This window comes from Phodopus roborovskii, unplaced genomic scaffold, assembly GCF_943737965.1.
Source record: "Phodopus roborovskii unplaced genomic scaffold, PHOROB, whole genome shotgun sequence".
Taxonomy (NCBI): Eukaryota; Metazoa; Chordata; class Mammalia; order Rodentia; family Cricetidae; genus Phodopus; species Phodopus roborovskii.
In genome coordinates, this window is record NW_026126637.1 from 792,164 (window position 1) to 807,167 (window position 15,004).

Genomic DNA, 15,004 nt, shown 5'->3' on the forward strand with positions numbered 1-15,004 from the left:
ATTATAAAGTGGATATCAATTGAGGAAGACACCTGATACCAATCACTGCTCTCTACATGAACCATGCATCCACATACATGTGCATAGAGGACACTCAAAAAACAAAAGAAAGAACAGTTGATAGAAGAAAGGATACTAGTGAGATAGGGGCTTGTCACTAGCAAGACTAAGTATGCCATATTCAGAACATGAAAAGACTCAGCCTTTGCTATGATCACTGGAAAAGGAAACAAAGCTGGAAAGTGCTTAATAATTAATCATGTCTAGGGCTAGGAATATATATATATATATATATATATATATATATATATATATATATTATCATAGTAAATACCTAACAGGCACAAAGCACCCCATTCTGCCTCCAACACTGCATAAAACTGGGACCAGCAGTGCACACTGGTCTCAGTGCACTTGGGAGGTGGAGGCAGGAGGATCAAAAGTTCCAGATTATCTGAGTTTTAGGTGATTCTTGGGTGCAGGAGACTTAATCTCAAAAACTAGCTGTCTATCATGCTTACATGGAACATGGAAGGAGGGTACATGGGACAACACGAACTACATCAGGAGCAGGATCTAGTAAGAAAAAAAAATTGTGGAGCCTGTACAAAGGGGCAGGAAGTGAGTTCATGAAGTTCAAAGGGTAGTCATTTCAAGATGGAGGAAGAGCATTCAGACATGGGAAAGAGCTCTCAAAGATCAGTGGACCAAAGCTGAAGCCACCTGAGCTGAAAAGTAACAAAGAAGACATGACAAGAGATAAAGCCTGCATGATAAAACAGTGCTGGCTTTGGATGGTTGTTATGAGCACTTACTGGACTCCTATCGGTAGAAATGAGTAAGGGGTGGCAGAGGAAAGGAGGTGATGAGGATGGAGGGAGGGAAGAAACACATCATTGTAAATAGGAAACATGCAAAATCATAATTGACACCACAGGGAGAAAGGGAAACTGCAGGACAGGTTGGTAAGCTCTCTTCCTTGTGTGGCAGACACAACTAGGTAATGTAAGGATTCAGGCATAATGCTGGCCTTCCCTGCCACCTTACAGAATGCACTAAGGCAGTGCCCTGGTCAGACCAGGGTTCCATGTATGCATAGTTTGCATGCAGGTGCAAAGGACCCCTTTATAAGAAAGACTACCACCCACTTTTGTTCTCTTTCCCTCTGTTGGGGGGGGAGGGGCAGACAGGGCTTGTCCTGTCTCCCTCTTCTCTTCTGTCCTCTGTCTGTCTTTTTACCTATTGTCTCTTTCCTTCCTCCTCCCTCCCCTTTCTAATAAAACTCACTAAGCTCTGACTGCCCGGCATGTCTGTCCCCTGCCTCCATCATCTTCGCCTGCCATAAAATCTGCCAAGGTCCCCTACACAAGATTCCCCCCTCAAGCTTTACCATAACAACCAATAAGGGACAGAATGTGTCAAGCTTTGGAAGTTATAACAAAGAATTAGATTTGATTCCAGTGAGAACAGAAGCTATGGATGAGTTTAGGGCAAAGAAGTAACCTACTGTGATACACTTACAAATACTAGATTGGGAACTAGTAGGGGATCTGAGTCCATCCCCAGAACCTGGGTGTAAAAAGCACGCAGTTGTAATTCTGGGGCCGGTGAGGTGGTGGCATGTTGATCCTTGGGCCTTGCTGGCCAGCTAGTCTAATCAGACAAGTCCTAGCCATTGAGAAACCCTGTCACCAAAACACCTAAAACATTCCTCAGATCATGTCTGAGGAATGACACTTGAGGTTGATCTCTGGCCTCCACATCACATGCATGTACACAAATTACCCCACCCCAGAAACCAGACTAGGCATGTAGCTCACCTGTACAGTACCTGTCTAGAATTCACTGTATGGGGCTGGAGGTAAGGACTACTGCTAGAGCCACTGCCTAGCAGCAGGGGCTGGGGAGGTAATTTAGTGGTAGAGTCCTATCTAAAATATTCCAGTGAGTGTCTGGGGTATTGCTCAGTAGTAGAGTTCCTGCTTAGAATGCCCCAGTGAGAGGCTAGGGGTGTAGTCCCAATGTTTTCTGCACTGAACTGCTTGAAGACTATGGGTTCTGTTTCTGAAAGGGAGAAAGCCAATAAAGTGTTTTTCTTTTGTGTGGTGTACCATATAGTACTCCGAGAGTATTTTCTACAGATGGAAATGTCAAGGAATCTGCTACAGAACAGAGAAGGGTCTGAGCTGGTGGCCAAAGGCCTCAACAAAGAGCTCCCTAAACTGATAGCTTGTATCCTGTCACTATGGGTCCATGCACTTGGGGAGTATTCTGTCTTCCTCCCTAGGTGAGCAATGACCTCATCAAAATAAATAACAAACAAACAATAAATAAAAAGAGAGAAAGAAAATCCAGAACTGAAATATATTCTTTATTTCAAGGATGAATGTCAAATCTGGGCAGACACCCTTGTTAGTTGCCGCTTAAGTACCATTGAAAAAACACCCTGGGAAAACAAAGGAGTGTGTGCTGTTGGAGGGCCCAGTGATAGAAACACATTTGGGTTTCATAATGCAAGGGAGGGAGGCCTGATGTCAGGGCCAAAACTAGGTTATGAGACATAAGGACAGAGACCTGGATTTCTCAGCGTGAGCAAGGAGGGCTAGGACTTCCACTCCTGGATTTGACAAAAAAAGGGTTAGGCCTCCTAGGTCCTAGAGGGTGGGAGCTATGTTACATATGAAGGAAGACTGGAGGGTAGTACCGAGTCTGAGGAAGGCAATCTAGGAACTGGATTCCTGAGTCTGAGAGAAGACCTTAGTACGAGTGAGGAAGGAGGGTGGGGTCTGGGGTTGGAGGACCGATGGAGCCTGAATGGACTCCTGGATCGGGTCGGGGGCGGAGGCCTGCGGTGTGGACAAAGGGTGCTGGGGGAGGGGAAGGTGGAAGCTGGCACTCACCATACTAGCACAGTGACACTAGCAGACAAGAGTGCAGCGATTGCTGCGAGCAGGAACAGGTTGCCAAGCGTCAGAGCCCGGGGCCTGGCAAGCAGTTCGCGTAGGCTGGGCCTCCAGGGCTCGATCATTTCCGCCTCCCGCGGCGTCCAATGCATCACTTCCCGGAACGTGACCTGGAGCTCAGTCTCCCCAGGCGGAGGAGGGCCGGTCACTGCCGGGGCGCGCACGTTAGAGGGCAGAGGCCTGCCCTCGGCCCCACCTCACATCCTCGCCCCTCCCGCACCGTTCAGATAGAAGTAGAGCCGAGCCAGGGGACGCTGGTCGTGCAGAATCACGCAGGAGAAGGTCCCGCGATGCGTGGGTTGCACTGGCCGAATCCGCGCCAGGTACCCGTGGGCTCCTGGTACATCACGGAAGTAGGACACGTCCTGAGTTCGGAGCTGCGAGATAGCCAGGGTGAGGCTGAGGAGCTCAAAAGCACCCGGACTTACCCAGAACGGCAAACCCCGCCCAGTGCACGCCACCTCCTCTGGCCCTGACTCAACTCGCAAGCCTCTGACTCTTTGGGCTGCCCTAAGCAACCCTTTCCGGCATTCCTTAAAGCCTGACTCATAACGCACATCCAAGCACTGATCTTCCATATATTTAACCTCAGTCTTTCTCCAGGTTCCCGATCCTCCTCTTGCACTAAACCCAATGTGAATTAGTCTGAACTTAGCCTCCTCCTTTCCTGGAGCAAAACCCACCCCTTAAGCCCTCCAGCTGGCCCTGTCCGGACTCACACCTCCTCCCGCGAATTTCCAGGAATAAGTGATCTCTGATTCTGGCAACTGGAAGCCCACGACACAAGAAAACAAAGCCTGGTCCCCTCGCTTCACCGTTACATCCCGAACTGGAGGGAGGAAAGGTGATTCTGGGAGGCTTGCACAAGCCCCGCCCCTTCCCTGGCATCCCAGCGCAGGCCCCTCACCTGGACAGTCCAGAGGGAGGTCGCAGATTGTGGAAAAGCAACCCCAGCAGTAGAAACGCCTAGTGACCTCCTGGACGCCTGTGAGCCGAGACCAGAAGCGTCTCCAGTCCAATTCTCCGGACCCTGTTTAATCTACGGGGACCCTCAGGGTAGAAGATCGACCCCGCCTTTTCTGAACTATTTAGATAACCATGTCCAGTTGGCACCTGGATCACCTGCTGGCTTGTAAAGCCAGTTTTCTACAACATATATGTTGCGTGTGTGTGTTATAGCCATTGGTAATGGAACCTAGGAATTTGTGCATGCTTGCCAAGCTCCCTATTACTGAGACACACTCCCAGCCCCTCTGGAAGAGTCTAGGCTGGGAATTTACCAGAGGCACGCCTCCCCCGCACCCCCTCTCCCCCAGTCCCTGACTGGGAGATTCTAGGCAAGTGTTCCATTGCTCTGTATCTTCAGAGCTCTTTTTAGATTTTGTTTTGAAACTGGTTCCCCTAAGTTGCCCAGCATGGCCTAGAACTCTATGTAGCCCAGGCTGGCCTTGGATGTGTGATCTTCCCGCCTAGACCTCTAGTTTATGTGCTTTCCTAATGGCTTCCTTTGTATCTAAGGCCCAGTCATTTTCTCCACCCTAAGTTCCGTGTTTCCAACCCAGCTTCCACTGACTTTTTAAGTTTGGGTCTAATTCCTTACCACAAGGAGGGATGCAGTCCTGGACTGTGGAGAGAAAGGAAGCATTAGGACCCAGGTAGTTGACACAGAGACCTACTACCTAAAGCTCCTCCAGAAGGTATTACAGGCAGGGAACCCTCTCCTTTGGAGAACAGAGCACATTGTTCCTAAGGGCCAGGGCCAGGTTCATAGCACTTCATTCAGGGGGTGAAGCTAGGCCAAGTGTGTTTAAGGCCTGCCTGCAGCTAACTATGAGAATCGAAACAGGGAGGGGAGTAGATCTCAGGCAGTCCTTCAAGGAGTCAGCACCTCACTAGTAGGCCCAGTTAGAGAAGCACCAACTACAGAGGATGCCTTTGATGCAGACCTACTGTCATATGATCAGTCCTTGGATAGGAAATCCTCTGGCCCCAAGGTTTAGTCTGGATTCAGTGTGTAAGTAATTGTGTGTGGTGTATTGTGTGTCTGCAGGGGGCAGAACTGGAGGCTGGTTTACCTTTTTTAAGCTGTTTTATGGTCCTCTTCATTTTTGCTGCAGCACTGGGGAAGGCGGCCTTAAAGGACCCTGGAGGATGAAGTAGGGTGTTTGCACTAAGAGAACCTTCCCTAACCCTAACCCTGCATAGTAGTCAGGACTTGCGGTCTGTCCGGTAGTAAGTACATGCTGTGTTCCTGCCTCCTACAGGTCCAAAGGGATGGCTGGCAAACTTCTACAAGGTGCTCCTTCTGCCTCCTGACAGCACTCTACACTTAAATCTCAGTGGGAAGGGGAGGACAATGATCAAGTCTTCTGGAGGGTTTACCATGCCCTACAATGTTGGCTGTTTCCTTTCTCTGATGCAGACCTCTTGTCCACTTCCAATTTTCATGTTACGAGTAGCACCCTTAATTTGTTTACAAACATTTTTTGCACATATCTCCATCATTCTGTATATCTTACCATCTTTGATTACCCCAAATCCATACTAAAATTCCCCACTAGTTTGCAATTACACATATGCAAAATAGAGGCTGTGTATGCAAATTAGATGCTTCTTATAAGTTAGATATTTACATTTGATAACAGCTTAAGTCCATCTTTATGGCATTTTGGTTTAAGACAGTGGCTCACTGTGTTCCAGGCTAGCCTAGGCCTCTCTATCTCTATGTAGCCTTGAATTCAGAGACCTGCCTACTTCTGCCTCTCCAGTGTTGGGATTAAAGGCACACATAACCACACTCGGCTCCTTTTTGGTATTCTTTTAATTAATATTTTTTTTTGTTGAGAGTTTCATACATGCATGCATGCATTGTATTATATTCATTCCCCTCCCCTTCCCTATCTTCTTCCAGAACCATATACTTCCTACTCCTCCTAACCTTCTTCATGTCTTTTTTTTTTTTTTTTTTTTTTGCAAATATAATTCATTCAGTCCAATCTGTGCTGACCATCTACTGGAGCACATTGAACCTACCATCCTATCAGGGACTTTATGTACCCTTGAAGATAACTAACTGGCTCTCTCTCCTCCCTATCAGTTTTGGATGGAGGTTTGTGAGCCCCTCCCCCACAGCACTGGAATGCTGAACAACTAGATCTTGTGCAGGCAGCTACAGCTGCTATGAATTCAGGAGTACATTGGTTTTGTCATTTCCAGAACACACCGATTTATCTAGTCCCCCCAACCTCTGATTCTTAATCTTTCCACTCTCTCTTCTCAATGTTCCCCAAGCATCTACCTCTTAAACCCTCAGAACCCACAAAAGGGCCCCAAGTCTTACAAAACAGCCCAGTAAGTATATGTCAGTGAATTTTAGGGTCCAGGAGGAACTGTAGGTCACCAGCAGTTAAGTGGCCTTAGACCCAAATGCCATCACCTGGATGTGATAAAAACCAGACAGGAAAGTGTTTCTTTTTCTCTTCTTTGTTTTTCTTCTTCTTCTTTGTTTTTGTTTTGTTGCCAGGGTTTCTCTGTTTAGCCCTGGCTGTCCTGGAACTCACTTTGTAGACCAGGCAGGCCTTGAACTTCGAAATCCATCTGCTTCTGCCTGCCAAGCATTGGGATTAAAGGTGTGCACCATGACTGCTGGCTTGTTTCTTTTTCTATATATGAACAGGTTGCTGATATATAATTTGGGGACAAGTATACAAAAGTTTGATATCTCAGTCAGGAAATAGTGTTGCATGCCTTTAATCCCAGAAATTTGGAGGCAGAAGGATCTCTATGAGTTCAAAGCCAGCCTGGTCTACAGGGTGAGTTCCAGGACAGCCAAGGCTACACAGAGAAACCCTGTCTCAAAAAAACCACAAATCTTGTTATCTCTTAAAAATAAAAGAAGGGGGGTGCTGAAGAGATGGCTTTGCAGTTAAGCTAATGCCTTGCAGAAGACCTAGCAAGCACGACGGCAGTTTCACAACCACCTGTAACTCCAACTTCAGGGCATCAGCTTCTGCATCTACTGCTTCAGGTCGTCAAAGGCTCCTGCGTGGCACTCACATGTACCAACACAGCCCCTTTATCCAAATAATTAAAAATAAAATAAATTTTAAAAAATAACCAAATGAAGCTGGACAGTGGTCAAACATGCCTTTGATCCCAGCACTCAGAAGACAAAGGCAAGCATATCTCTGGGAGTTCAAGGACAGTTTGGTCTACAGAACTAGCACAAGGACAGCCAGGGCTGTTACACACAGACACCCTGTCTCAAGTAACCAAAAAGAAAAATAAATAACTAAATGAATTGATTGTCAAAAACTGAGATCACAAAAATAATTAGCATCTTTTTTTTTTTTTTTTTTTTTTTTGGACAGGATTTCACTGTGTAGCCCTGGCTATCCTATAACTCACTTTGAAGACCAGGTTGGCCCCACACTCAGAGATCTGCCTGCCTCTGCCTCTCTTTAGTGCTGGGATTAAAAGTGTGCCTCTCCACTGCCCAGTGCTTAGCATCTTAAAAAAAAAAAAAAAGTACAAAGTTACAATATAAAACATAGGCCACAGTACCTAAGGCAGTAATTAGCAGGAGTTCAATGACCCCCACACCACTCCCTTTGAATAGAGCACTTCCCAGTCCCAGCCACCATTTATTTCTACCCCTCTGCTCTTATGTTCTGAGTACTTGATTTTCACCACCATAGAACCATCCAGACCATGAGGGGGAGCTCTCCAGAGACTAGAAACAAGGTAGGTGGGCCTTATGGTGGAAATGGCTATGGCAGTGTCCACCTGCACCCCTTTCATATGTGAAATATTAATCCCCAGTGAAGTGTGGAAGACTGCCACAGTATTTGGAGACAATTTTCTTAAAGAGGTTAAAATGATGTCATTTGTGCACTCCTTAGACACAAAGTATGATAGTTCATCTTTTTTTTTTTTTTTTGGTCAGTTTCATAGGATTTAGAATCAACATGGGAACAAACCTCTGGTCCTGTTGGGGGTGAAGGGAAGATCCATCCTGTATGAAGCTGGTACTAAATCATGGGCTGGGGTAGCAGAGTGAATAAAAAGGCAAGATGAAAACTAACAGTCATCTCTTCCTGCTTCCCAACTGTGTATGCAATGAGATCAGCCACCCCACATTGCTGTTTTAACTTCCTGTCACAATATTCCAGAGGCTCATTTGTGGTGACCCCAATCATAAAATTATTTTTGTTGCTACCTCATAACTGTAATTTTGCTACTGCTATGAATTGGGATGTAAACATCAGTGTTTTCCAATGTCTTAGGCGACCCTTGTGAAAGGGTCCCAGAGAGGTCAAGACCCACAGGTTGAGAACATCTAGACTATACTCTAAACAATGAGCCAGAATAAACCTTTTCATTAAGGTGATTGTCTTGTATTCTGTCACAGCAATGAGGGTGATGACCAGAATATATGTGTGTATGAAACTGTTAAAGAAGTAAAGGTATTAGCTAAATAAGAATGGCACATTGCTGTCTACAAGGAAAGAAGCACCAAAGCCAAGAAACTACCTCAAAATGAAAAATCTGGGATCATCCTTTTAACCATGAGAGCAGGAGTGTGTGATGCTGTAAGGAGGATATGTTCAGAGTGGAGCCCTCATGGAGAGGCTCAGCGCCAAAGCAATGACTCACGGGAGGCTGTGAGTGGGTGGGATGGATCAGGTGCACCACAGAGACCTGTGAGGTAGGCAGGGGTGGTATAGGCTTATATATCTAGTACACATGGGGTCAGGGGTAGAGGGAAATATCCTAAACAGGGTAAATGGAACACGGATTAGGTCAACTGAACCACAATTGTATAAAGACTGCTGCAGCTGGTGAGGGGCATGTGTTAGGAGCTCTGACACTGGGATTTCATCCTGGCATGTCTGTACAGCTATGAGGACACCTGTTTCACACTGAGGTATATCTATACACAGATCACAAGCCCACCTCCATATGTGAGCTTGGTCAGGTGACCATTCTCTTGTCCTCGGTTTCCCCATGCATAAAACAGCAGTGGTGGCAGTGTCTACCACAAAGACCTGTGTGGCCAGCACTGAGTGCCATGGGAGATGGAAACTTTTTCATTCTCAGCTGTTCTGTGGCTTGCTTTGGAGTGCCCATAAGCCTTGAGTCTGAGTGCTTCTGGCTACACAGAGTATCATCTACTTCTATCCCCTCCAAACCTGAGATGGGTTAACAGAGGTGCGAAGAGGTTAGGGAAGTTGGATCTGATAGCACAGGCTTCTGGGGACCGAGGAAGATCATGAGATCAAGGCTAGCCTGGGCTATGTAGTGAGACCGTCCCTTAAAGCAAACAAAAAGGATAAATATAGTAAAAGTCAAGGTCACACAGTGACTTGTAAATTTGGGCCTCCATACTGAACTATTCATGCAGCATTTTACAAAAGATTTATTTACCTGCGTGTCTGTGTGAGTGTGTTCATAAACCTGCAGGACATGCATCTGTTCTTACCCACGGAAGTCAGAATGCAGCATCAAGTGTCCTCATATAACACCCTGGCCTTTGCTGTGAGGCAGGATCTCTCTGATGCTACAATTAATGTGTCCTCAGGTAGGCTGGAAGCCAGATTAATGTGTTCTCAGGAAGGTTGGAAGCCAGCAAGCCCCATCAAACCCCCTTTCTTCATTTACTTTGGATGTGGGGTTGTAAGTGTCTAAGGACATGGCAACACTTAGTTCAGTGCTTTTGGGACTCAAACTGTATTTCTCATGCTTGCACAGCAAACACTTAACCACTGAACTATCTCTAGCTGCCCCCACACACACACCTTGTTCGTTGAATCAGGGTCTCCCATAATCCAGAGTAATCCTAGTCTCCAGTACACTCTTGGACATATACATGATAAAAAATAAAAACAGGAGCTGGAAACATGACTAAGCAATTGCTTCTTTGACAGAGGACCTGGTTTCAGTTCCCAGCCAATACCCACATGGTGCTCAAAACCACCAGTAACTACAACTCCAGTGGATCTGAAATTGTTTTTCTGGTCTCTTCACACACCAAACATGAACATGGTACACAGACATACATATAGGCAAACATTCATCCACATAAATAAAAAGTAAAAATGGAAATTTACTTGGTTCATAATGTTCTACACACAGTCTGAAGGTTGAGTTCACACAATATTTTGAGCGGGCCTGAGTTTTACCTGTGACCTGTCATGTGATGTTATGTGGAACTAAGTTGACATTCAAAAAGGATTTGGATTTTGGAACATTTTATATACACACACATCCACACAGGTAAAGAAAACATATATGTCACTGTTTTATTTTGTTTTGAGACAGTCTATGTAACCTAGGCTCCTTCAATCCTACTGCCTCAGCCTCCCAAATACTAGCATTGTGTGAGCCTTTATTTTCCTTTAGTCAGGGTCTCTTGTAGCTTGGGCTGGCTTCAAACTCACAAAGTAATCAAGGATGATCCTCCTGCCTCCACTGAGATCACAGATGAGTGTAACCAAGCAAGAAGTATACTAGGGGCTGTGGATAAAGCCCATGACTTCATGCTTAATGGGCAAGCATTCTACCAACTGAGCTACACCTCTAACCTTTAATTTTTTTTTTTTTTTTCACTCTGTAGTCCAAGGTTCCCTCAACTCTTGACCCCTCTACTTAATCTGAATGGAGATTACTTAATGTCAAAGGAGTGACAAATCACATCCAGTTTAGAAACAGATTATTGGACTAAAGATATGCAACCTATACTCATATTATAAACTTATGCTGTATATATAGAGGCATTATCACCCGTGTGATCCCCAAGAAACAGCACTAGTCTGGTTCATTCAATGCACAGTCATCATTAATTCTGACTACATGTTTTCAAGCCCAGCTCAGTGCTAACTTTCCCTGGAAGATAGGGCATTGAAACTCCATCTCACAGGGCTGAACATCCCTTAGGATAATAATTAGCATAAATGACAGTGCAGGAGACATAGCACCTCTAGGCAAATACTCTACAGCTTAGACATAGCCCCAGCCCTGCACTGCTGGCTTCTAAGTGAGAGCTTTATTGCGAAGCCATGAACCTAGAGCCTCACTGGTGTATTCTAAACAGGTTCTCTGCGCCCCCGAGACACACCCTCAGCCTCACATTTTATTGGCTGTTTATTGTCTATGCTCTGCCCTTAATTGCAAGCACCTCTAGGGCAGGACACCTGCAGTTTTGGTCCAGCTCTGACCCCACAGGTGGTTCTGGAATATTCCATAAGCCTCTGTCTGAGGAATTTACTGGTCCAGTTTCTCCCAGTCTCCATTCTCTCCCTCTGTGGGGTCCCAGAAAGTCTGTCTACACCCAGAGCAGAAGTCCCTCCAACCTGCCTATATCACTCTGTGGTTCTCCAGATCCCTCAGGACATCCTCGTAAGTCTCCCTAACATCCAGGTGTCTGGATGTCTTGTGCATGTCACCAACATCCCTTCATGGTTATTGTGTAATTACCCTAATCATCTGTGCCCAGTCCAGTTCTTGCCTCCCTGCTCCCCATCTTAACTGATGTCACTCCTAAGAAGTAAGACCCCAGGTGAAGGCACGCCTATAACCCCAGCTCTTTCCCTTCTCTGGAACAAACCACCAGATCCGGGACCACTTTAATATTTCCTAGTCCTTCCCCTTCTCTGTGGTCTCAGATCTGTGTCATAGGCTACCTCCCCTCTAACCCCAGCCTCCACCCTCCCCCAAGTCTCTGTCGAACACTAGAAATATCGTCTACTCCCGGATCTGCACTTGGTAGCCTTTTCCAAATTTCCAAAAAGGAGACAAGCCCAGATAAGACCAGAAGGCATCACCCAGAACCCTGCATTTCCTTCCATCTTTCAGGTCCCTCAAGTTTTTCTTTGGGATTAGGGACACACAGAAAATCCTCTCCATGATTGGGGGGGGGGTGTGTGGGGAGGAGTCTTAAACTCCCAGATCCTGGGAATGGCCAATTTATCTTCCAACACGCAAAAATGAGTTCTCATGCTGCAATACACGCTGCATGAGAGGACTGTGTGCTCTGTGGCTGGGGTGATCTGGCATGAATATTGCTAATCATGTTTACATGTCCCACGCCTTAAGGTTGATCCCACACAGCTACATGGACATGCTCTTCCCAAATGGCTCAAGCAAGGAGTCTGTCCCATGAATGGCTACCTGTCTCTGTTAGCCATGAGAAATATATGAGTGCTTTGCCCTAAGGGATTGTGTCCTCCCTAACACCTATCTCAAAAAGAAACATTTCCTCCCAGTGAGCTCTGACTGGGAGAACATCTCACCCTAGGAGATGAGAAATGTTTTACCTTATAGGTGAGTTAAGTGGTGACCAGGTGAGGCAGGAACACACCCAGAACCACAGATAGGTCACATGGACTAGAACCCCAGGGCTTCAGACTCTGGCTTCTATGCCTCCCTCGGTTTCTTACCATCTTCGACTTCACTTGCTTCTGCACGTTCCCCAACAAATAACCTACTTCACACAGGCTTCCATTATCACTCCCTCCAACCAGGGGGATCGCTTTATGCCTTCACATAGGGCAAGGAGATGGGGGGCGGGGTAGTGAGTGAAGAGTTGGGGGGAAGCCGAAGCCAAATTCCATAAAACACTCACCCTGAGTTGCAGCCACCTCCTGGAGGGAGAAGATCATCTGTGTAAATGCATCATGCAGGTGGCTTCTCTCATCATAGTCTGAGGGTGGATGAGAAGCATGCTAAGGAAGCACAGTGGTACATATCTGGTGCCAGGGTACTTTCTACGTCTGATTCATGGCTGAAAGTGTCCATCCCCCACCCCACCCCAGGGTCCCTGTGCGCTCTCTGGAGAAATAATACTTTCTGTGTTTTTTTGTCATCAACCCTAACCCCTAATCTGGGTATCTGTCCCTCCTTCTCTCTAGTTTCTCCTTATCTCTCTAGGCCTGTCTCTGTCACACCACCCTGGATCTTTTACTTCCTCTCAGTCTATTCCATCCTCATCGGTGTCTTTCTTGACTCTCTAGGTCCCTGCCCCCACACCCCATCAGTCCCTTTCTCCCTTACTCTGGGTCTCTGATCACCCCATTCATCTGTGTTTCCCGTCCATACTCTCCTCTCTTCAAGCAATACTCCTCATTCTAATTTTCATCTCTTCCTTGTAATCCTGTCAAGGCCTTCAGTGGCCTTAGCAGCTCTCTGAGGAGGCACTGTCTCTAGTCTCTATCTCCACTCCTCTCTGAAGGTGTTTTTCTTCCATTGTTTCCACCTGTCTTTCTTCCCTGTGTCTCTGCCATGATCCTGTACTCAGCTTTTCTTCTCTGAGTCGCTCAAGGTTTCTCCTGCCCCTCCCCAAGGCCCTGGTTCAGGGACGAGGGTCTGTCTCCTCACTGATTTCCGTGTCTGAGAGACCCTCAAAGGCAGTTGTGAGAGCATCTTTACACTGGCTCAGCTTGGGGCCCTCTGTGTCCACAAACATCTGGCAGAGATGGAGGCGTTCCTCGTAGGTGGTGAAGCAGAGGAGACATGCCCACGTGGACGCCCTGAAGATCAGCGGGAACAACAGGATGATGCTCCCCACTAGGGCAACAAGGGCCATCACAGAGGATCTCTGGGTCTGAGGAGACGCTAGCAACCTTTGTGAGGTCACTATGGGGAAGGGAGGGGGCAGTTGCCTAAGATCGGAGATTTGTCTTTCAGGTTGCCAAGTGTCAGGCTTCACCCTAGAGGAAGATTGTCGGGGTTCACCTGCAATCCCTACATTTGTGGCTGAGCCAGGCGCCAGGCTCCCAAGAACCTCACCTGTGACCCTGGACATCCTCACAGGTTAAAGGGTCTCAGGGACCCAGAGGCCGGCAATGTAGCTATGGTGGACCAGAAAAGCCCTTTCCCCCAGAGTTGGAGCAGGGAAATGAGAGATACACTGAGCCCCAGAAGACAGAAACCGGGCAAAGACCACAGAGAAACTTGGAGGGATTATCGAGAGGCCCAGAGCCCACAATGTCACAGAGATAGATTCACAGTTCTAGAGAAATGGAAGCGTGGAGAAAACCCCAAAGACAGTGGGGTAAGAGGGATGGAAAACAAGGAAATCTGATGGCAGAGAGACTGCAAAGAAAAGGGCTAGGTAGGGCACAGGGTGTGCATAGAGAAGGCACCCAGCTCCTCCCAGAAACTCTGGGGCAGTGGTGTGGACCTGGGGTCCCCGCCGGCCCCTTTCCGTGCAGGGCGCAGCCTGGGGAAAGCTAGGAGGCCGTATAGTGATCTCCTCGGGTGTCTTCCTCAACTATACAACCTCCTACCTCAGCCCGGGGGGCGCGGCAGGTGTGCAGATTGACAGATGGAATGATGGGGGGACCAGGAGAAGTAGGGAGGGTGGGGAGGGCCGGGGAGGTCCCAGCCGCGATGGTGAGCCCCCGACACGGACCCACAGACACGAGCTTGTGTGCGGCGAAGGCCCCGCAAGGTCGGTTCTACGGGTGGGTGCCAGGACCCAGGAGTCCGGGCCCCCGGCCCCCTCCTCCCCAAGGAACCCAGGAATTCAGTCCCAGCCCTTCTCCCACAATCTATGTCCCAGCCCCCCTCCTTCAAATCCAGGGATCCAGATTCCAGGCCTCCTCAGACCCTGGTGGGGGGGGGTGTACTGGCTTCAGAACTCCTACCTCAGACTTAGGGGTTCAGGTCCCAATCCTTCCTCCCTCAGATGCAGTGCTCCACACCCAAGAGCCCAGTTCTCTATCAGACCCAGGGGTCCAGTCCCTAGCACTCTTACCTCAGACTCACCAGTCTATCTCCCCCTCCCCCCCCGCCCCCACAGACCCTGGGTCCAACCACAGGCATTTCCCTCAGAGGCCCACAGCCAGGGAAGAGATCTGGCTTTTGGAGTGCAGAAAGGAGGGGGCCTCATTTGTCTTGGTAATCTGACCCCCCTCCTGAAAACCCAAGATTTCAGACCCCAAGTCTGAGCATGAGGGTTTCTGGGTATCAGAAATACTCATTACCCTCTCCGAAGAATGCTCCCTTCTACCTTTCCCCCACTCTCAACCTTTAGGGTGACA

At 47.7% G+C, this 15,004-nt stretch overlaps 1 protein-coding gene across 2 annotated transcripts; it reads right to left on the reverse strand.

Moving 5' to 3' along the window:
* Positions 1–2,355: 2,355 nt before the first annotated feature.
* On the reverse strand, positions 2,356–13,570 carry Spaca6 (sperm acrosome associated 6). 2 transcript variants are annotated; one of them, XM_051207856.1, is made up of 8 exons: positions 13,338–13,570; positions 12,586–12,663; positions 5,039–5,107; positions 4,564–4,587; positions 3,871–3,948; positions 3,683–3,792; positions 3,184–3,340; positions 2,356–3,111 (listed from the first exon to the last, which is right to left on the reverse strand). In XM_051207856.1, the coding sequence occupies exons 1-8, from the start codon at positions 13,543–13,545 to the stop codon at positions 2,897–2,899; spliced, it is 939 nt and encodes a 312-aa protein (XP_051063813.1). In that variant the 5' UTR covers positions 13,546–13,570; the 3' UTR covers positions 2,356–2,896. The 2 variants fall into 2 exon arrangements, with proteins under 2 accessions (XP_051063813.1, XP_051063812.1); XM_051207855.1 differs by lacking the exon at positions 5,039–5,107 and having other exon boundaries at positions 13,338–13,552.
* Between the last annotated feature and the right edge of the window lie 1,434 nt (positions 13,571–15,004).

What these genes read in the sequence shown, in the direction of transcription:
- Spaca6 (XM_051207856.1), bottom strand. Translation starts at nt 13,545, where the DNA reads ATGGCCCTTGTTGCCCTAGTGGGGAGCATCATCCTGTTGTTCCCGCTG. An exon ending in CATAAAACAGCTTAAAAAAG is followed by an intron (nt 4,588 to 5,038) that starts GTAAACCAGCCT and finishes TTCTCTCCACAG; the next exon opens with TCCAGGACTGCATCCCTCCT. An exon ending in GGAAATTCGCGGGAGGAGGT is followed by an intron (nt 3,341 to 3,682) that starts GTGAGTCCGGAC and finishes GCTATCTCGCAG; the next exon opens with CTCCGAACTCAGGACGTGTC.